Raw genomic sequence first — 21,336 nt, forward strand, 5'->3', positions numbered from 1 at the left:
GAAGTCCTAACACAAACATAAGTATTGAATAAGTACTGAAAGCTGAAAATATGTTGTAGGTTCTCTCATTGCAGATTGTGTAAGAAGTGTACCTGTCTGCTCATATTTGCAGGAGTGAACTGGTTGAGGATAGGGTGCAATCCTGTTGCATCTGCAGCTGTTCTGTAATCCAGACGATATTCCATAAAAATAGTAATGGGAGTTAGTTTGTCTCTAAATTCAGATTCATCCTGAGGAAACCAAAGATTTGATTACAATTAAAACATGCAAAGAAAACAACTACAATAAAAATATCCTTCAAAAGTCTCAATAGGCAACAAGCAGTCATCCCAAGAGCAATCCGAGCAGTATTTTTATTTATTGTTCATGTTGTAGAAGGAATGAGAAAGCCAAAACAACATTAAAACATCTGAGTTCTTTTCAAACTAGAAAATCTCATCAGAAAACCTGCAGTGTAAATTTGAAGAGCAATTTTAGTAGTAACCTGTTTTACAAATGGAAAACTATAACAGTGAAGAGCTTAAAGGGCTATACAATTCTGCTTTTTCTTGTCAGACAAAATTCAGTATGCTTCTAAGATATTGATAGATATTAATCTCTGGACTTGTGGTTTTTTCCTTCCTAAAATTATTAAGTTGAACTTGGAGTTACTGACTTTCCTATTGTTAATTTCGAATCACTCTGTTTATCAAATGTCAATCCTGCCTTCCAGAGTACTTACAAACCATCTCTTAGCTTTGTATTAGCCATAATTTTATCTGTGTAATTCGTTACTATTAAGTAGTTAGCCACTGATTTTATCAGTGAAAACTCCGCTTCATTATTCTCAGAAATTAGAATAATGAAAATTACTGACTCTACAACAGCTCATTGCAGGGTCCTACTTCAGAAGCTATTTTCTATGGCCAGAAATCTATTGCTAACTTACAGTTTTCAACTGGCTTTGCATCCAGTTTCATATAGGTCACGTGTCATTACTGTCATTGGTGGAGAAGTGTTAAAGCTTTACTAACACTGGGATCTGGGCTATTTCCATATATATCGCACTCAGAAGGCCAAAGAAAAGTATTACTTACCCTCCATGAATCCTTAATGATTACTAGTATTCTTACTGTTTGGTTTGGTTTGTTTTTTTTTTCTGGAGAGGGGAGTAAGTATTGTTGATGTTTGATCTGTAAGTCCTCAGAGATAAATCTGAGCTGCATCTAACTTACACAGCTGTATTTTCACATATCTTTCCTTATTTCAGCCAGTGTTTGTTCTACTGGGTTACACTTTTTAACTGTGTTAGCATCTGTCCACATTTGTGGGGACTCAACCAAAAAGACTGAAAAAAAGCAAACTTAGTATTTCAGCCTTCTCTGTCGCCTCTGTTATTTGCTCATCTTTGCTTTTTAGCTGCAGATCCATATTTTCCTTTATTCTTTTCCCTCCAAAGCAGAAGCATAACTTCTGCTTAAACTTTCAATAGTCCTTGGAAATTATAACTAAAAAAAGCAAACTTAGTATTTCAGCCTTCTCTGTCGCCTCTGTTATTTGCTCATCTTTGCTTTTTAGCTGCAGATCCGTATTTTCCTTTATTCTTTTCCCTCCAAAGTAGAAGCATAACTTCTGCTTACTAACTTTCAATATTCCTTGGAAATTATAACTGATTTTCTGCCTAGATGACTTGTCCAAGAAGTCCATAGCAAAGTTCACAATTGAATTTCTAACCCATTTAGTGACCAGGACCTTAGTCACCATACTATCCATCATTCATCCTCTGACAGCAGTGATAGCCCAGGACAGAAACACGGCTTAAATAATTCTAGGTCTATCCATTGGGCATGAAATTCTTCTAGCATTTCTTTTTCCTATTTTTTTTTTAAACACGTAACATGTGGAACTTGTAACAGACAAGCAAAAATTATTTGCCTAAAATGTAAATGGCTACTTACCCTCAAAAAGGCATCAAGTTCTTCACAATTCATTTTGCCTCCTTTTGTAATAGTCATATTCTTAGAGTGGCTAGGCTGTTTGCTGTGGAGAAAGAGAGCTCTCCTTATAGCTCCCTTCTGCTTAAGTTTATCCAACAGCAGCTCCACTTGGAAATCTGTCCAATCCAAAGCATTTAGGTTAGGGATATTTCATTCAATTAAACACAGTGCAGATTCCCATGAGAAATGGAGCTGAGTGCTGGTTTCAGCTACAAGGAAAACCTAGTGCTTGGAACTTTCAAAACTTCAAGTTCTTTCAGTATAAAATCTGTTACTGCATTAGTTCTCAAAGTAGTAACTAACAAGCATTGGTGTTTTCCTAAATTGGACTCTTTTTTCCTTAAAAACTGGAAACATAGAAGAGCACCAGTACATTTGTAATTGCTATAGAATTGGAGGAATAAAGGTTAAATTATTTCCTCCAGATAATTTTAAAGCAATCTTGCACATAACACTTATTTAACTGTACTGCTAATCTAATTACTTCAAATATTTGATATAGATAATGAAATTTAAGTAACAGCTATTCATATGAGTCTTCCCAGATCATACCACCTCTATAAATGCCATACAAAAAATAAGGATAAGCTTTTATAAACAGTGGACAAAGCCTGACTGTAGCAGGCTGCCCGCCATGTTACAAAACCTCTTAGAGACAACTTAAAAAACTGTTTAGAACAATCTTTTCCTGATTCTTATCCAGAAAATCTGATGAAAAAAATCAGTGCTATCAATCAGAAGGTCATGATTTCAAAAGAAATGTGAGAAATCCGTTGTGGCTTGTCTGTATTTTTCAGGCCTAACAATGCACATGCTTGAGTATTCTAAAACTCCCCTCAACAAGAGTTGATCTCATTTCAGTAAAATACAAAGGACTTTCCAAGACTAGTTCCACCAAGTGGTTAAACAGATGCTTAAAGTGCCAAGTATGCTCAAATCCCACTGACTTCAACACAACGTCAGCAAAAAAGTGGCTGAAGACGGTCACATAGACGTATATGGTTACTGAACCGGTAGGACTGTGCTGTAAAGGACAGCCAACTGTTTCAATAATGAAAAAGAACAAAAACCAGTGCTCAGGTCTGCACACAATATAAAGAGACTTTAAAGTTTTAAAACTAGCAGAACTTACTTAGTGAATTAGGGAGCTTTCCTTTGCCATCAGCTTTTAAGCAGAACTTTACTTTGAAGCTGTTTTTGGGGGAAAAAAAAATATTAATTTTGCACACTTTTTCTCTCATTTTCCTCTAAATTTTTTTACTGTTTTTCTCAGTTCAAAGGTATTCCCTTTTGAGACTCTAGCTCACTCCCAAAAGCTATTTTCTACTGGCTGGAGAAAAAATATAACCTATTAATAAATAGACAGCAATGCAAGAAATGCAAAGTTTTGGAGTCTTGACTTATGTAGAAATAGTCACCTGTGAAGCTGAGTGTTTATTCCAGAAATCAAATGTGGCTCATTTATTTTTAAAGCTAGAAGGAACTGGCATACTGCGTTGAAAAGGAAGTTAGCACTAGAAAGGAAAACTGGCTTTGCACAATAGTCCAGGAACAAGAACCAAAACCAGTTTGCAGAGCAGATCATTTCCCAAGTGGTTTCCATAAGCTCACGTAAAAAAGTAAGTTAATGGGTAAAAACACTGCAAAAGCTGTGTGATCCACTACCATCTTGGGAAGATCTTTCTGTCCTCAACACAGACAGCTGGCAGTCTCTGCAGGTAGCGTGTAACTTAGGAGTCAGTCTAGCATCTGTTGAAGACAATGTGGGTCCTCCCAGTGTTGTCAGAGAGTTCTTATTTTGCATTGTCTGTTCTTTCAGAAAAATCTGTTTGATTGCCTTTTTTTAATTAGCTGACTAGACTTCCTGAATCCTTTCAGAATTGAAAGCTTATGAAAACAAAACGAAAAAAGTCCCCCCTCCTCTACCACAAAGGAAAACAAAGATACCCCGCTTACCAAGAAACTTTTACATCTGACAATGAACAGGCTTTGTTTTCTGGGTTTAGAATGGTTGGATTAACTTCCAGGGCAGCATTTACTCTAATAACGGGTCTAGCCCTGCAAAGAGAACATCCTCTTGAACAGTATTCCACACCATGTTAGACCATACCCTTCCCATCAGATTGTGAAATATACAAGTACACACTTAAACAATATTCAGGGAAGCTGCAAGAATAACAATCATTGAGTAGACTAGGGAAAAGCAGGAAGCTTTTCCATGCCTGTTCATTACCATCAGAGTCAGAACATGGACAATTGTGTTAGGAAGTCCTATCTATTTCTAGCACAGAAAAATAAGGTATTCTCCCAAACTGAGCAAGTTTGGATGAGAGCATCAGCATTGCAGTGTAATAGCTAGCAGCACCCTGTATGTGTCAGTATCTAAAAACCTATCACTCAGAAAGCCTTGAAGACAACTTACTTCCATTTTTTCTTAAGATTACTGAGAAAGATAAATAGCAGATGGCAGATGTAGATTTACTCGGTGAAAATAGCAGTATAACCTTGTTTTACCTCCAGCAGTTTGGAAGGTCGAGTGGCAGAATTTCAGTCTTCCCTGGTCCTGCTTGCTTTTGTAACTCTGGAATGCCACTGAGCTCTTATTTATGTAAAAACATAGAGTGATACTTACCTATATAAAACAGCTGTGTCAACACCAAAGGCTCCAACAATCAAGTCTAGGAAGAAAGGAGAAATACTACATATTACAATTTTTTAAAATATGCTGTTAGTCAGAGGTGGGACTACTCTTAAATGATTCTGAAGTGACATTTAAAGCAAAGGACCTGGATATCCATTTTTGTCCACATCTGTGGCTCCTTTCAGCGAGTACCCAAAACTGGGTGGCATAGTGCGAGCAGCCCACTGCCCTTCAAGAATTTGAGATGGGACTGCATTCAAACCATTTGCTCTTCCATTGTAGATATAGACAAGTCCTCTCTTGTCCTCTCCACCATATGGTGCAGCAACTGCAATATCTGTAAACCGAAAGAACAATTGTCAATGTCTCCAGACGCAGACTAAAACATATTTGTGCTTACATCAATCAATCATTTCTGATATTACAGTTTCAATATGTGTCAGAAAGGAATAAATGCAACCAGCCTTTAAAATGCTCATCAACAACCTTTTTTTTAAAAAAGGTAAAATAAAATTGTACGCTGCTTTTTCTAGAAAGTATAAATGTTTAACAAGTACATATATTACAGATTTTTGTATGGGGTTGAGGAGAGAGAGAAAGGAATAGTTCTGCAAATACTTCTGCACTGCAGTAACTGAGTTGCAGCCAAATCATATGGATCTGAGATGCTTTTTAGAGTATTACACACCCAGAATTAGTCACTGTTGGCGTCAAATCACAAACCTAAAGTGGGACTGTCTGACCATTTCATTAACACAATCATGATCCTCCAAAGGGTGTGACATTTTAATAATAATCTGGGAATTTTAAATCAGCCTAAAACAATAGTAGACATCAAATTCCAGTCTATCCCAATCATGGCTTGGCCATATGTTTTATGGAGAACTTTCAGTTACTGCAATTATGCTATCTCTTAAAACTTAATAAATTTGAGAGTACTCTTATCAATGACTAATAAACAGTAAGAAAAAAATGCTAATTGGACTATCTGTAAGGACAGCTTTAGAAGTGTACAAATGATCTAAATTCAACATTTCTGCGGCTGGTTCAAATACCAGACGTGAAACTCTATACAAAGTATATTACATTACTCCCTCCACTTCCCTTAAATTTGAGAAAGTTGCGTGAAAAGAACAAGGACTCAAAAATTTACCGTTTCGTGTTTTTGACTCATCTTTGCAAACTTAGAAATTCCAATCTTGCACCACACTGCGACGGAAAGTGTTTTAATTAACACTCCCCAAGTGAAACAGAGCCGGGGGTGGGGTGGGGGGAGCTAAAAACCCCGGACTAAATAATGGCAAAGTGATTCAAACAAGGCAGCTTTTGTTATGATTTTCTCAGTTACAGTGTATTTCAGATTGAAATATGATAGTATCAAAACATTTTTTGGATAATCTCATCAAGTGACCAGATTTTTGACTATCAGCTGTAACCTTTCCAATGTCTTCTGTAAATAGTTGCAGTGATACTGCATCTTCACATGAATCCTGTATGCTATTAGCAACTAGAAAGGTCCGTTCCAACCCAAAACTATTATATGATTTTATGACTTAATTAAAAAAATAAATTAGAGATACCTGGGAATTTGAAATATTAGCCTGTTATAATTTTTGATCTTCAGAAAATACTTAGCCTGCAAGCAGAACGGGAAAAACAAAAGCGAGTATTTTTTTCAGGAAATACTGGAGTATGACCTGCAAAACAGTTTTCTCCCTAGGATTCCTGGAAGTCTCTGTCCCAAAACTATGTTATTCTTGTCTGTTTCACTGTTCTCAGTTCCTAAGTGAAAGTAACAAGAAGCACTAGCAAGGGGTTTGAGAGTCTACAGCTTCAGTTATATCAGACTTAGGCTTCTCATCCAAACAGTTGCTCAAGACACACAGCTCTTGGTACAGTTGGCTGTAGTTGTTATGGGATATTTTCACCAGAATCTTCCATTTTGAAATTAATCATAAGTAAAAAAAAAAAAAAAAAAATATTTAGACTTTTCTGTCAGAGCATTTTTAACCAGCTCTCTGAAACAAAATCTTCTTTTCAGTCATCATTGTGTTTCTGGAGAGGAAAATTGGCTTTAAGCAATGAAAAGAGGAGAATTATACTGAAGATGTCCTAACAAGTCACAACGGAGAATCAGATATTTCATTGATGTTTCTACTGTACTTGTCACTTAGAGAGTAATGAAGTGATCAGTGTAACAGCTAAGATAATCCATGCTGTAGTTTAAATGGTATAGTCTCTGCTCGATGCATACATGTAACTCCTGTTAGCATTCTTGGGAGTAGCATACAAGCATCGAAAGGAGTCTAGACCTTCGTGTCCAACATTAAGTCATGGTTAGAGTGCCTACTGTTTGTGTGCAGAATACACATTCAGTGTGCTGCCGAGATTTCTACAAGTGGAAAATAGTGACCAATAAATGACGTCCTACCGTTGAAGCCATCCTGATCTAGGTCCCCCAGAGGTGCAATAGAACTGCTGAATCTTGCAAATATCTCAAAACCATTCAGCTTTGTGATCTGAAACCCTCCAGAAGCTTGTTGAAGGCAAATGGAAACTTGGCCGACCTCTTGAAGCTTCCCGTCAGAACCTCGATCCATAAAAAGAGGGGCTCCGATAAACAAATCTGTGTAACTGGACCAAAGAAGGATAAGGTTCTTCAGTAACAGCATGAAAATTCAGTTTCATTCTCTTAAGCACCTGTTAGGAGGCCTAACTCATCAGTGAACTCAATATGAAGATGAAAGTTATCTATCTTTAAATTGCAACTGAAGGCAAAATTTATTGACAAAGTAAACACAAATATATGAGAATTTAATGCATTTAAAGCATGTGAATACACCCATGTATGTTTATGTAAATAAATATAAAACCAATTCTACAGTTGTCAAATGCTGAGTGCTAGTGAGGAAGTGTGTCACACAGTTAGATGTTAAACCAGTAATGAAGACAGAAATATATATTGTAGGAAAGACTTTTTAATAAAAGCTTCTTTTTTTTCTTTCCAGAAACAAGTTGGGTAGCAGCAGGGAAAAGAGGGCACTTACTTGTCCCCATTGATATCTGTGGCAGCCACTGAATACCCAAAATAGGCAGCCATCTGGAAAACAAAGTTCAAACCAAACTTGTGAGTTGTAGCAATATAAACACACAAAGAAGTTTATACAAAGCTGTATAGAAAAGAAGCTAGGGAGATGATAATATATACCACAAAAATTTTTGTCTCCTTTCTCCTCATGTTTTCCTTTGTCTTCCTTACCCTATTTGCAAGTAAACCGATCAGTTACCTGCCCCATTCCCCCTTTCATGATCCAGTCCTCTTTTCCAATTCTCTAAATAGGCAGCATTATCTTAAATTTAAATAAGTTTTTCTAAGGAGCACTACAAAATGGGAACTCACAGAACATGTATTTTTAGGATTCCTACAGACTTTGTAAAATTTTTGGCACATAAGCTAATAACATTCAGAATATTATATGTTCTAGTACCCCCTAAACACTGTCTCAACGTGTTACCTTCCTGTAGGAATAACCTCCTGGACACCCACCCTGCTGAATAAAGCTACATACCTGCTCTCCAGTGAAGTTGTACATGGAAGACATGTTTTTCCCATTGTAAATAGACACCTGGACGTGAAGAAACACACATTACGGCATACCAACAATATTCATCTTTTTTATTTATTGTGAAGTTTAAAGTTTCAAATTTCCTACCATGCCCAGAGTTCTTGCTGCTCTTGGGACTCCTGATACGAAGTCTGAAATATAAAGCAAGACACCCAGATAACATTCAGGTCCTAAAGCGCAATGACTTTGCTTGCACAGAGTAGTTCATTCCTATGCTTTATGCCTTTTCCTGCACACTGTATCATTTTTTCTGTAACATTTATTTGAAAGACCTGCTGAGCCTATTAACGGGATTTTTTTACTGAAACAAGGGTCTTACCTTCTATGCCATCACCACTGAAGTCTCCAACAGCCACCGAATAACCTGATAAACAGACAAAATCAGTAAATTACTTTAGTAACCTTATTCAGTAACCTCTAATTCAGGGATGCTGATGAATTACAGTCTACTCATGCAGCTGTTCATAGTCTAAGCTGCTTAGAGACAATACCGATCCGGTTGCCTTTTAAGATGAAGTGAGAGGACTGTGCACAGAGCACAAAAATTCATGGAAGTATTTCCATTTATTTTGTCATCAGATGCTCTTTGAATCAAGCCTATGACAAGATAACTAAGCTTCTGTCATACATAAATTACTGCATTTTCAGGTATGTAGCTCTTCATTTATCTGTCAAATGTTTAATTAATAGCAGCGTGATTTAATCTTAAATAGGAAGAGTGCAAGGGAGTTTTTCAAATGCAGCTAGGTTTTCTTCCTTTCAAACTACGCACCCAAGTAGCTGTCATCAAAAGCAGCACTGGCAGGTCTGGTTGCTAACTGGTCATCATACTTTGTACTGTAGACTTTAGAGTCATATTTAGCCACAATCTCTGCCACTCGATCGGAAATAAGTTGGCCTAAAGAAAAAGAAAAGAAAGAAAACAACTTTAAACCACAAGTAAACAGGTATGTACTCTTTCATTAAGCAACAGGACTCCAAGAGAATGCTTGCTTCTAAAGCAACAGCTGTTCCACAAAACCAACCAGAAAATAGCAAACAGCAGCAGCACTAGAAAGGATCTAAGTGAAAATCTGGATCCTACTTCAGCAAAAATCTATGCACATATTTAATCAAAAGCACACAAAGCGTTCTCACTGAAAACAGAAGCCACTCCTACATGTAAACCAGGACTTGAATGGGACTGGTCAGTTAGGTAACAGTAAGCATATGCTTATGGTATTGCAGAACTGAATCATTGCTCCTTGTCTAAATACCACAACAGGAGAGCTTAACATGGCAGACAAGAAGCTATTAAGATGAGCACAGCGTATTACCGCCTTCTCTGGTCACACTTCATAGCCACTAGGTGGTGACTGCACTCCATTTTTTCCCCTTCAGTTTAAATTAAGTCTTGACTCACAAAAAATTTATTTTCAGAACAGCACTTACCGCACATACATATTCATACCTGTATGAAGTATAAGGAGAACTACTCCTCCAGCATCTCAAAACATGGAATAAAAGTTCAGGGTGAAAAATCTCATTTTTAGAAGCACACTATCGTCTTCTATTCAGAGCCGAGAGATTTTTTTTGGGGGGTAGTAGTAGAAGAGAATAAAGTTGTTTTGGCAGATGAGCTGCCACTTTTGCCAAAAAGCAACAAAATGAGTATACAAACATTATCTATATTATACCGTATCTGCAGTTTAGTTTCAATTGTTCCATTTTGTTCAGAATTTAAAACACAGGACTGGAAACAAGCCTCCTGTGCTGCTGCATCTACAGCTAGGCTACTGTGATACAGAAAATCTTCCATGAACATTAGTATTTACTTTAAAAAACAGGCAGCAGAGTTTGGCAGCTATGTCCTGATTGTAGCAGCACCAACTTTTGAACAGAAAGCTGTAGCTAAACGCTGAATGATCCTGCAAACAAATACTGACTGAAGCCCACATGACCAAAATATGTAGGTAATGTTCTGTGTAAACAGTGCAGTTAGAGGTAAAATGTGCACCACGGCACAAACAGATCAACATAAACAAGTGCAATATGTCTTTGCTGTCAGAAGAAAATAATGATAGTTCTCTTTGGACAGTACTGTTCTCATTGAAAGAAAATACATCCTTTGTATGTGTGTTTAGAAATTAAAAAACATGTAGATATTAAAACAACAAGCAAAATATCCTAGAGGAAACCTACCCTGCTGGTGGAAACAAATTCCACATTCCTGAGAAAATGCCTTTAAATTACATTAGAGTTATTTAAAAGACAAAAGACACATCTATACAATTATTACTTCAGCTTTAATCTATGGTTGCCTTGATTATTCAGGAAATATTTTCAAAGATGATGAAAGATTATTTCTGTTAGTTTTCTTATTGACAAAGACTTTTGACAGTGGTTGGAGGAATGCGGATACAAATGACTAAGAGGATAAAGAGAAAAATTGAAGCGGTCAACTTCTCTGTGACTTAAATGATATAACTCACCTTGCCAGTAAAAACTTCCAGGTCCTCCAAGCAGCACTCTGTCTCCCTTGGAGGTAGCGGGGGGGAAGAAAAACACAGTGTGGGCAGGGGGAGAAAAAACCACATTAAGCATATCCAAAACCAAAGAACATGTCCTATGTTTATGGGAAGTAATTCCATGCATGTATATACACTGTAGCTTCACTGACCCCAATACATTTTATTTTTTGAAGGAATGATTAATTAAAAATGCATCTTATAAAAACCTAAGATAGCAAACAACACACCTTCAGTGACTTGCTTCTCTAGTTCACCCATTTAAAATTCTAGGCAGAATTCTGCTTTTATTGCAATAGATCCTTCTACCCACATAAATCTAAGACAACAGAAATACAATTAGGAGAAAATTTTAAGACTGCTACAAGGCAATTGTAACATGTTTTTAGGTCTGTACAAAAACCAGTTTCATCATCTGCCCCTGCCTCTGTAACTTATCTTTAGAAAAGTTTAATTCAGAAAAGTTGTCATGCAATTCCCCTACTCTGTGTTCCTTGGTACAACTGCAATCCCCGAACCATTTGAAGGAGCTTTAACCACATGAGCTATACCAGTGCTGGGAATTTGCTCTGTAAGTACTGAATTGGGCCATAGGCTTTGCTGCATAATTAAACCACTTATTCAGGTTTTAATCTTAAAAACTCCCATACTAACCACTCAGAAAAAACTAGGTCAGAGATTTGGAGATACCGTATACCCTGGCCTGCCCGCTCAGCTAGGGTTTTGGATTAGACCCCAAGGCTGGTTTTAACTGGGGCTACAGTCTGCACCGTAAGCCTGAAGGGTCCATGCAAAAAAACCTCACTCACAGCCCTATACTGCACTTTGCAGAGTTTCCTCTGGAGGCAAAACAAGAGCCTCCTTGGGCAAAGAGTGAAGGGAATGACCCAATCGTAAGATGTAAAAAAACCCCAAAATTGCCACATCACAAATGGGATTTGTGTGGTCTTAACATGTCCGGACTACGCTAAACAATTTCACTGTACAATACAAAAAACTACAGTTAGTCCTCAGATTTGTGCAGTTTTAATGTGCTTAGATTTAAAAAGTAATTGTGATTTTTTTTAAAAAAAAAAAGGAACTATAAAAGGCAGCGAGAACAAAAGTAGAAGAAACTTAAGACAGACAGCAAAAAAAGTCTACTTCTGTTAGCTGATGAGAAAAGCAAAACATTTCACATTGTTTACCAGTTCCCTTTAGCAGTAAGTTATTCTTCCTCAAGAAGTAATACTAGCTATGCACCCATCCCTTCAAAATAAGCATCTCAAAAAAAACTGACTACTACAATTTAATTCACTTGAGGACCGGCTGCAGCAGAGATTTGGAGCATGAGGCTGGAAAAGCGGATTATTTGTTCAGGACATGATTCCTACAAGAGATTAAAGCATGCTGCTGTGAAGATGTAGGGAGAAACTGGTTTATAATACTGGAGTGGTTTGAAGATATTTTTGTTTATTTACAAGGACATGTTTGGTTATGATTTTTCCCCCCAGGAACGGTAGCTTACATTTAGTTTCATAATAGCTGTGCTTGCATGTGGTCTGTATCAGGGTGACTGTTAACTTGCAACTATCTGCTGACTCATAGGAATCGAGAAAAAAAATCACGTACCTTTGTAAAGTCAATACTAAATCCACCTTGACAAAATCCCTGTCCATCTGCATCGATAGTGGCTATAGAAAAGAATGAGAGAGAGAAATAAATAAATTATTATCAGTACTAGATCTGATGATTCTGTGGATACTTCCCAATGCATCTTTCTAAGTAACCTTGCACTCTTGAACTTGATCTCAGAATTTTTTTCTCCTAAATTACTATCTTCTCTTTATCAACAACTCACAACCAAATGCTGTAACGCGTTTAGGGCTGGCCTAACATACATAACAGAACATTAACATATATTCTAACCTTATAAAATCAAAGTAAATAGTAACTCCATATTCCTTTACTATTTAGTATTTAGTATTTAGAAGTCTTTAATCTTCAAAGGTTCAGGGAAAATACTTGCAATTTTAATTCAGGAAATAAGGTATCTGAAAAACGGGGAATAAGTTTTTCTTTTGGTACAGAATAAAAATCTGACAGGTATGTAACTGTAAGCTGTGCCAAGTACTTGTTTAAGACAACAACAACATGCAGCATACCTGGCTGAAAAAAACCCTACATACTGAGACTCATCCCAGCAAGAATTGTTATGGCTCAGTTAATCCTACAACTATAGCACTCCACAGTAGAAATGCTGAGACCCCCCTATCTGGAAGTGTGACTACTTAACTAGCATGATTTAGTTTAGTATATGCTTATTTAAATAATTATTGTTAGACCACACTGGATTTCATTCCTGCTGTTCACCAATGATTTTCAGAAAACAAACAAACAAACAAACAAAAATCCTAGCTTGAACATTCAATTTTTAGACTTCAGTATTTTTTTTAAAAAAAGGTTTTAACCAACTCAGCTACATGATACAGATGGAAAGCATTTTGAAAATAAGACTCGAAGTGTTCAACAATGAACGTAATTAAAACAATACATCACTAGGTATGTATGCGTACATGGAAATAGAACCTACCTGTGCAAAACCTTGTCTCTTAAATTTAGCTTTCTCTTTAAATTCCTTGAATAAGAATAATTAAGCTTCTGAAAATTCTCAAATTGGTCTCTGAAAAAGCACTTGCTACATAATTTCACTCAAGTGATTACTGCAGAAGTATCACCTTTCAAAGACTGAAGTCCTCAATTCCAATGATGCTTGGGATCTAAGATTTTCCTCTGGCCCACAGTAGAGAAAGCCAGGTCTGCATCCTGAACATCAACTGGAGGAGAACTCAGATGTGTGGACCTAGCTTAGGTTTTTTTCTAATTGCTATGAGGCTACATAGGGAAGGCAGAAACACCTGTAAAACATCCCACTTCAAATGTACACAAAATACAAAACAAAAGAAATTCCAAACAGAAGCAACAGAAGTGCTCTATGCTTACTTGACCTGCAGGGTGCATATTCCACAGATTTAGATCCAGCAAGCAGGTAACAAGTTCCCACAGGTTCCCTCTCTTGTTTTGTTTCAGTTCTCCAGTGGTACAATGGGGCACAGGCCTAAGGAAGAACACATGGCAGTGAGGAAACAAACTCTTCTTCAAAATACTGGGGTTATAGATTAATACAACAGAATTCCAATTTTTTACAGAATAGTAACCAAAACCAAAATTTTGACAGGTGTACCATGTTTACTAAAGATTTATGCTATCAGCACTGGGACAGAAGTATCACCAGTTTGTACTTTTAGAAACAGATGATCTATTGCAAGAATATTTTCTTAAAGCAACAGGTGTAAAGAGTTTAAAAACGTGTAACACATTCTACTTCAGCAAACTAATTCCTCAAAAGCAGACAAAAATGCTATAACTTTTGTTTATAAAGAATTAAAAGAAGGCTAGCCAATAAACTCTGAAAAAGACAAGTCATGCTGATTAGTGGGATTTTATTTAAATACTGAGCTATTTGGATCTTTTCACTTTTTTTCCAACCCAGTGCTGAGGCATTTGAAGGGCATCAAAAACCTACCAGAATTTTATCATTTTTGGATCGCACAGAGGCACCAAACCACTGGTGAGACTTAAATTCCAGCGGATCATCAGGAGCAAAATCTCTATTGCCTGCAAAGAAAATGAAAAAGCAGCATAATTTCACAGGAAGCTGTACAGCAAGAACATTTTTTTTAAAAAAAAACACCCTAAGTCATTGGTTTTGATGCATACAGAGAAAAGCAGAAAATATAACCATTGGAGGGTATCACCCTTTCACGGAAATAGGCTTTAAAAAGGATTTATTACTTGTTTTTACACTTAGGGGCAAATGCAGCTATTTTTACATACAAAGCATTAGCACAATACTCATTTGTTCTAAGAGCACAAATTTTATAACATCTTTGACAGCGCGACAGTAAATACCTCATACTTAAGCTATTTGACTCTCAAGTCAGATTACAGCACTGCTCAAGAATCGGTTCCAAAGCCAAGTTAGGACTAACGCTTCTAGAAGAAATATTGCCCTGATGAAATTATGTGAGTCTTGCCTTTGGCTAGAACTGGGACAGGAATTTTTCTGCTCTTCTACCATGTACTAACATCTCTATTCTGAGTGGCAATGAGCACACTTACAAGCTACAAGTAAAGTGAAAGAGTATTCAACAAAAATATTGCAGTTCTCCATACAGAAAAGTAAATTAAATAAGGGGTAATTTGCACTGGTGACTGTATGTTGACTGTTCAGTGATGAAGGTTGGTAGAAACAACTTACAGAGCGGCATTTTGTGAACATTAGAAGTCTTTAAATCATTTAATGTTTCTTACTTCATTGGAACAACAATGGAAACTTTGCCAGCCTAATGAGAAAATAGATGTAACACTCTGGAAAAACTGCTTTACTTTACAAAAACTTTAAAAGTCACCTAAATCGCTGGTTACAGTGTGCAAAGCTAAAGGAGTCAGCGAGGTCAACAGCCACACATGGCTCCCGCAGATCGGCTCACAGACCCGTGGCCACTTCAATCAAAACTCCCTCGCTTGTCTTATACCTTGTGAAGAATGTTTTGTCTTAGAGACTGAGTTACTTCCATTAGGAAAATCCCATGAAAAGGACAACAAAAGTGATCCTAATCTGCAGAATCAGCCAAAACAGGTAAGTATCTGGACTACTTCTGCTCTTAGATTAGAACTATGTAATCAGTTCCAACCACATAGAAAAACCACTATAGTTCTCTACAATGTTAATTTCATCAAAGGTAATTAAAGAATGCCCATTTCCATCCATCGCCCTTTCCTCTGCTCCTTGATTAGACAGGTCCCACAGACACGGAGGACCGGACGCCCAGCACATCGCACAGATTTATGTACACTTGAACATTTATACTGTCACTCTTGCAGACAGAAATGCGGTTTGGAGAGCTGCATGTCATCTTCTCATGGTACAGGAAACCAAAACCAGACCACAATGTTTTCCAAATAGGAACTGTCTTCAGCACACTTCCAAAACCCCTGTTTTATCACCATCTTTTCACTTCCTTGCCTCTAATTCCTGAAAATCCAGATAAGGACAGTTTTAACAAGGGATACAGTTGCACGACGGTTCGTTTCAGCTGAAGCTGCCCCAAAAGGGATGGCAGTTCCCATTGACTCCTGTCCCTTATGGTCCTGCTGCCAGTTTCCATGCGGCAGTACTGCCTTCTGGTCACACAGTCACAACCTGAACTGCCTAAGCCTGAACCTACCAAACCAGTATCCAGCTGGATCAGGGACCAGCCCAGCTGACTGCATGGGGAGGGAAGCAGCGCCAGCCTGCTGAGGCAAAAACATACGGCTGGGAACTCTTTTTGGCAGCATCAGGGACTTAAAATTGGTTTATTCTGCTTGTAACCACACCCAAGGTTATGGAGCCTGGAAGGACAGATTTGGCTTCTGCCCCGTATTTGTCCAGGTACTCTCAAAAACAAAGAAATCTCTTGGCTTTACTTGCCAAACAAAGCTTTAAAAAATGTAAAACTTGAGAAGTTACTGGATACTTACACAACGCTACGTATCTAGGACTGAAGCGAAAGGTAGTATAGCAGTTTTATAGTGTAAAGGAGAATGCTATTCTGCTAGGTACCATAAAAGCATCTAGGATGTAAATTTCCCATTTCAGTTTAAAACTATAGGCAGCAAGTGGAAGGAATGTTCTTGTTGCAATGGCCAGTAAGCAGCCATCTGGCATTACCAGCAATCTGATTTAATCACAAGGTGTCAAGGAAATCAGTTCCTTCAAGTTTCAGCTGAATGCATCAGCTGAGACAGCATAAAGAAAAACCCAACAAAAGAACAAACAAAAAGGACAGAATACTGGTTACTGGTGCCACCTACCCATAGTCTACGTTGCTTGCACTGGAAAAGAGGGGAACCAGCAGAAAAGAAGTCATTTAACCAGCACACGCAGCCAGAGCAGCCCCCCTCTGCCTTTTCCATGTGCATTCCTGAGCTGCAGGTGCTGCCCCTCATCAAGGAAGAATCAATGTCCAGGACAGCACCTACAAAAGCATCTCTCTCCCTCAGTATTTAGGGGACAAAATTATTTCTTCTACAGTAATCAAAAATCCTTGATTCAGCATTGAGGATAATAATAGAAACCTCTCTTCCGTTTGATTTTAATAGGTAAGCATCTAGGCTTTGAGATATAGTCAGAAGCTGGCATATAAAAAACTACTCTCCAAATCAGAATGCAAATGAACACAACCCCAAGTTTATTATGTTCCAATATTATGTCCTAAATGTCACGACTTCAGAAGACAGCATCATAATTTCTGAAGGCCTAAATAAAAGATTAGGAATTCTTATGCTTAACCCACACACACACCCCACAGAGTAAAATGTGGTCCATTAGCCAATTTGGCTAAATAAATGTTCTTTATTTGTAGTGTGCTACTATGGCAAAAATATTTTACATACATCTTAGTCAAATTGTCTAATGTCAGTGCAGATGCACGTAACATAAACCAACTTCTGCTACAAGGTTAAGGTGCCTTACATTGAGTTTATCCTGTGTTCAAAGCTCCTTTAGGTTGTCTAAAACTAAGTGGGGGGTCTTGGGCAGAGGGGGTTGCTGTTCAGCTTGCAACTTGCTGTAACACAGGAAAGTGTGTTAGGACACAAAAGCTGATAAAGTAGTAAGTACTACACTGGAAACATGGACTTTTCAGATAAAAAAATGCAAACATTAAATACAGGACAAATCTGACAGTAACTCTCCATTAAAGAAACATAACCTTTATTTACCCACACTTATTCAGAATTCTCCCCAGGAAAACACTGTGTAAATAGATTATGAGACATTCCTTCAGGTCCAGAAGAGAAACTCATTCTATGAGGGAATCTGGAAAATACCCTGTCATCAGAAATCCCCTTGCTTTAAATGAGAAACCACTTGGGCTTCTGTTCCTGACTGGGGAAAACAAACATAAAGAACACCTACATGGGAGCTCTCACTGAAGCAAATCAGAGTTAAATAAGGTGTTTTAGCTATATTCTAAAGTAGATTTGTCATGGGAAGACACAGGAGTAACTTCAGATTTCTCTGTTTTAGTATAAAGAGCCAGACTTTATTATTATTTTATCATGGTAGAACTTTTTTATTAAAAAGAAGCCTTCCCCCATACCCTTTAAAACCAGTACCTACATTAAATGAAGCAAACTGTAATACAGGTAGGGTTTAAACACAGGGATTTATAAATCCGCACCAACATTTTGATATATTATAGTCAGCCTTACTACCATAATTTTCTTACAACCACTGTTGGGTTTCCTGTATTTCTAAATTCTTTTACAGTGTCTCAATAATACCTTAGAAATGTCTTTAAACCAATGATACACATTTTAAAGAGGCACTCAAATAAATATACCTCAGCAATACAAACTACGTTCTGACCAGATTAATTCAAGAAAGTGTTCAGTTTTTACACAACGCTATTTGTCAGACTAATGCAGCTGCTACAGGGACTTCTGCTTGATGGGTCATTAATTCCAAGATTATGTCATCTGGCCATGGGGTATTATTTCATATCTGTAAAGGCAGCTTATGCCATGGTTTTTCCTTTGCTCCTTCTCATTGTAGTAGACATCACATGATGACTTAACATAACTTTTTCATTAGGGAAAAAGGGCTGACATGCCAAGTCAACAGCACTTTGTCTCACAAATTACTTTCCAGGTGGGGTGATGGTGTTGTCAAGGCAAGAACAGAAGTGCTTTAAAAAATCCATTACATAAGTGCATTGCTGCTGCTGGACCAATGGAACATCTTCGCTTTACTGCATTACGTAGGATCTAAATTTATACATGAAAACCTATGTGGAGAGATGCCAAGCAGAAATTGCAGAAAAGGGGGGGGGGGGGGGGCAGCGAATAGCCTAAGCTATTTTCAAGTATAATGACTTCTTTTGGCAATCAGCTTCCGATAGCTGACACCACCTTTTTTCACTGTAAATGTTATCAGTTATAGAAACAATGGTGTTACTACAAAGCGACTGCAGCTGAGTAAGTTGATCAAGTTGTAACTTGCAGCCCGGCTGTTTGCATAGTAATGAGAAAACTGAACTAAAACATTTGCCCTGATCCTGAGTGCCAGACTTAACTGAGATAATCACGAGTCAAGAAGCAGTGAACCGACAAGCCTGGTTCAGTGGCACCATACTATCAATACTTAAGAAATTGTAAAATGTAAATAGTCACCCGATTCACAGAACTTCCATTAAAAAACTGTTCTTTGTAACTATGCCAATTCAAAGTAAATGATGTCACCCCTGCTAGGTAAAGGGAAACTTTATGCAGCTAGCCAAAAGAAAGACAAACATAAAGTATGCAAGAGTGCTGTTTTCGTAATATCAGAGCTTTACGTGGGATAAAGCTATCTTCCATGCAAAATCTCAGCAATTTCAAACCTAGTTAATGAGCTAAAAGCAAGTGAGTACAAGCTTATCTTTACTTGTAACTCCCCACGCTGGGAGGCAGATGATGGTTTAGCAACCTTGGTTTAGCCAGAGTGTTTTCTTCATGACTCAGGGAGGCTGGAATACAGAGCTTCCCACTATTCCCCTTCCCTCTTCTGATACATGAATCCTGCTTTTTTCCCCAGGCAGTGCTAGAACAAAAGCATCTGTTCCCTTTGCCGAATATAAATAAGACACTTTTTTTTCCCAGTAAGTCATACAGTTGATATCCAGCTACACACACACAGGCAGAGCCAACAGTATTCACACAGGAGCATACCTAATCACAAAAGCATGAGCATTTTTCCACTGTCAGCTATAACAACATACGGAGGAGGTTTTATACATTCTGCCACCCTCTTTTGTATTCGCAGTACCCAGCGCCCAGCACAGACTTCAGTTACCAAACTTCAATGGGACTAAGATAATGGTAGGTTTAGTAGAGATAAAAATCAATCCATTTTACTACAAATGAATGAATGGTCTTCACAAGATTTATTGTTTTACTGTTCACTAAATCAAGAGCCTTTGAGATTGAAATGCCCATACAGATTACACCCTAATACCAATAAAACAATCTGCTAAAAATAGAAAGCTTACTATTTACACAAAATACCACCCTATCCCACACTTCCTTATCCATCTCCTTATTCTGTAAGTGGAAAGGATAAGAGTTACGAACAACTGACTCATTTGCACAAACGATCAAAATCTCCAAAAGGCAAATATAAGCTCATGACACCCACTCCAGTCATAACTTCCCAACATCAGCAGAACTTCTGCTGCACAGTGCTACAGCATAAAGCTGTGCAAGGCAGTTAAAATACCCACTTCAAACTAAATAGGTCACAGATAGATACAGCTATGCCAAACTGGTGGTTTAGGCTTCTAAACAAAGGCTCCTATTGTCTAGAATCACCCACTTGGGGACGGGAAAAAAACCCAAAAACAACGAAACGTGGAAACATGAGGAGGAATCAGGAGAGTTTTCTCTAAGTATCTTCCTCTTCAAAAGCTTCTTTCTCCCCTTTTAGCACAGATCAAAATAATCAATCTTATAAAGAATTTCATCAAAAAATACTTAAGAACAAATCATTTCTCTAAAATTACTCTGGTGTGTCAATACACATAGGAATGGGGGAAGAGAAGGGACACTACAACTGTCAAAGTGACAAAACTTTATACAGCCAGAGGCTATGCTGAATTCTTTTTCCAAAACAATAAAAACACACCACAGAGCTGAAAACATTTGCGATGTTTTTAGTATTCAGCAGCTTCTGTAAGTTTCCCCAGTCTTGAGGTTTGAGATCTGATACAGAGAATTGAGAGAGGGAAAGCCTTTAGCAAAAGAAGGAATGACAATTTTGCAGTGCATTGATCTGTTCTACTACGTGTCTCAAAAAAGCAAAACAATACATCATCTGAGCAAGCAGATCTGTGCTAGAAACTAAATCTGCTCAAGAAATCTGCAATTCATTAGCATAGAAGTTCAAAGTTGTTTTATGAGCATATTTTCCTTTGTAACAGTTTGTAGATCTGTCTGCATTTCATCAGATTATTTTAAATACAGAAGCTCTTGAAACAGTCTCAGCGCTGTACTTTGTGATGCTGATAAAGAGCTGCACTTTCAAATGTCCTGTACCGCAGCGGGTACGTCTCTCAAAAGTTTTCTTTTGTGAGAGACACTTTATCATCAGAAAGGTGTTTTGTTATATTTTTATGAAAACCCGTGGAAGCATGAAGAAATGCTATTTCTACCAACCCACTTCTCACTGTTCTTGACTGATGAAGAGCTAGGACCCCAAAGCTGAAAACTGAAGTAGTATGAATAATCATGAAGATTGTTTCCTTTTGGAAAACAAGCACATAGGAAACTTACTTGGTTTACATTAATTTGCTACATATTGCTCACATGTGTACCCTCTGATTAACTCCAACTGGTTACATGGGTCTCTGAAGAATTTTTTGTTTATTTGTCAGAATGAAAATTCAGAGCGGTCCTGCTCTCCAAAGTTCCATGGCCAAGTAATGGAGGTATTTATCTAGATGTCAGACAATTAGCTAAGTGTA

At 37.6% G+C, this 21,336-nt stretch overlaps 1 protein-coding gene across 1 annotated transcript in view; it reads right to left on the bottom strand.

The window, feature by feature from the left end:
• The window catches only part of ITGAV (integrin subunit alpha V), a 47,108-nt gene that overhangs the window by 15,873 nt on the left and 9,899 nt on the right, over nucleotides 1–21,336 (bottom strand). The window contains exons 3-18 of the mRNA XM_040603281.1: nucleotides 14,316–14,407; nucleotides 13,733–13,847; nucleotides 12,362–12,423; nucleotides 10,715–10,760; nucleotides 9,016–9,141; nucleotides 8,563–8,607; nucleotides 8,331–8,374; nucleotides 8,187–8,243; nucleotides 7,665–7,717; nucleotides 7,049–7,251; nucleotides 4,763–4,954; nucleotides 4,609–4,654; nucleotides 3,933–4,034; nucleotides 3,109–3,167; nucleotides 1,938–2,092; nucleotides 93–230 (exon numbers count right to left, since the gene is read on the bottom strand). Coding sequence (XP_040459215.1) covers nucleotides 93–230; nucleotides 1,938–2,092; nucleotides 3,109–3,167; nucleotides 3,933–4,034; nucleotides 4,609–4,654; nucleotides 4,763–4,954; nucleotides 7,049–7,251; nucleotides 7,665–7,717; nucleotides 8,187–8,243; nucleotides 8,331–8,374; nucleotides 8,563–8,607; nucleotides 9,016–9,141; nucleotides 10,715–10,760; nucleotides 12,362–12,423; nucleotides 13,733–13,847; nucleotides 14,316–14,407 — 1,535 coding nt within the window. The remainder of the gene's footprint in view (nucleotides 1–92; nucleotides 231–1,937; nucleotides 2,093–3,108; nucleotides 3,168–3,932; nucleotides 4,035–4,608; nucleotides 4,655–4,762; nucleotides 4,955–7,048; nucleotides 7,252–7,664; nucleotides 7,718–8,186; nucleotides 8,244–8,330; nucleotides 8,375–8,562; nucleotides 8,608–9,015; nucleotides 9,142–10,714; nucleotides 10,761–12,361; nucleotides 12,424–13,732; nucleotides 13,848–14,315; nucleotides 14,408–21,336) is intronic.

This window comes from Falco naumanni, chromosome 8, assembly GCF_017639655.2.
Source record: "Falco naumanni isolate bFalNau1 chromosome 8, bFalNau1.pat, whole genome shotgun sequence".
Taxonomy (NCBI): domain Eukaryota; kingdom Metazoa; phylum Chordata; class Aves; order Falconiformes; family Falconidae; genus Falco; species Falco naumanni.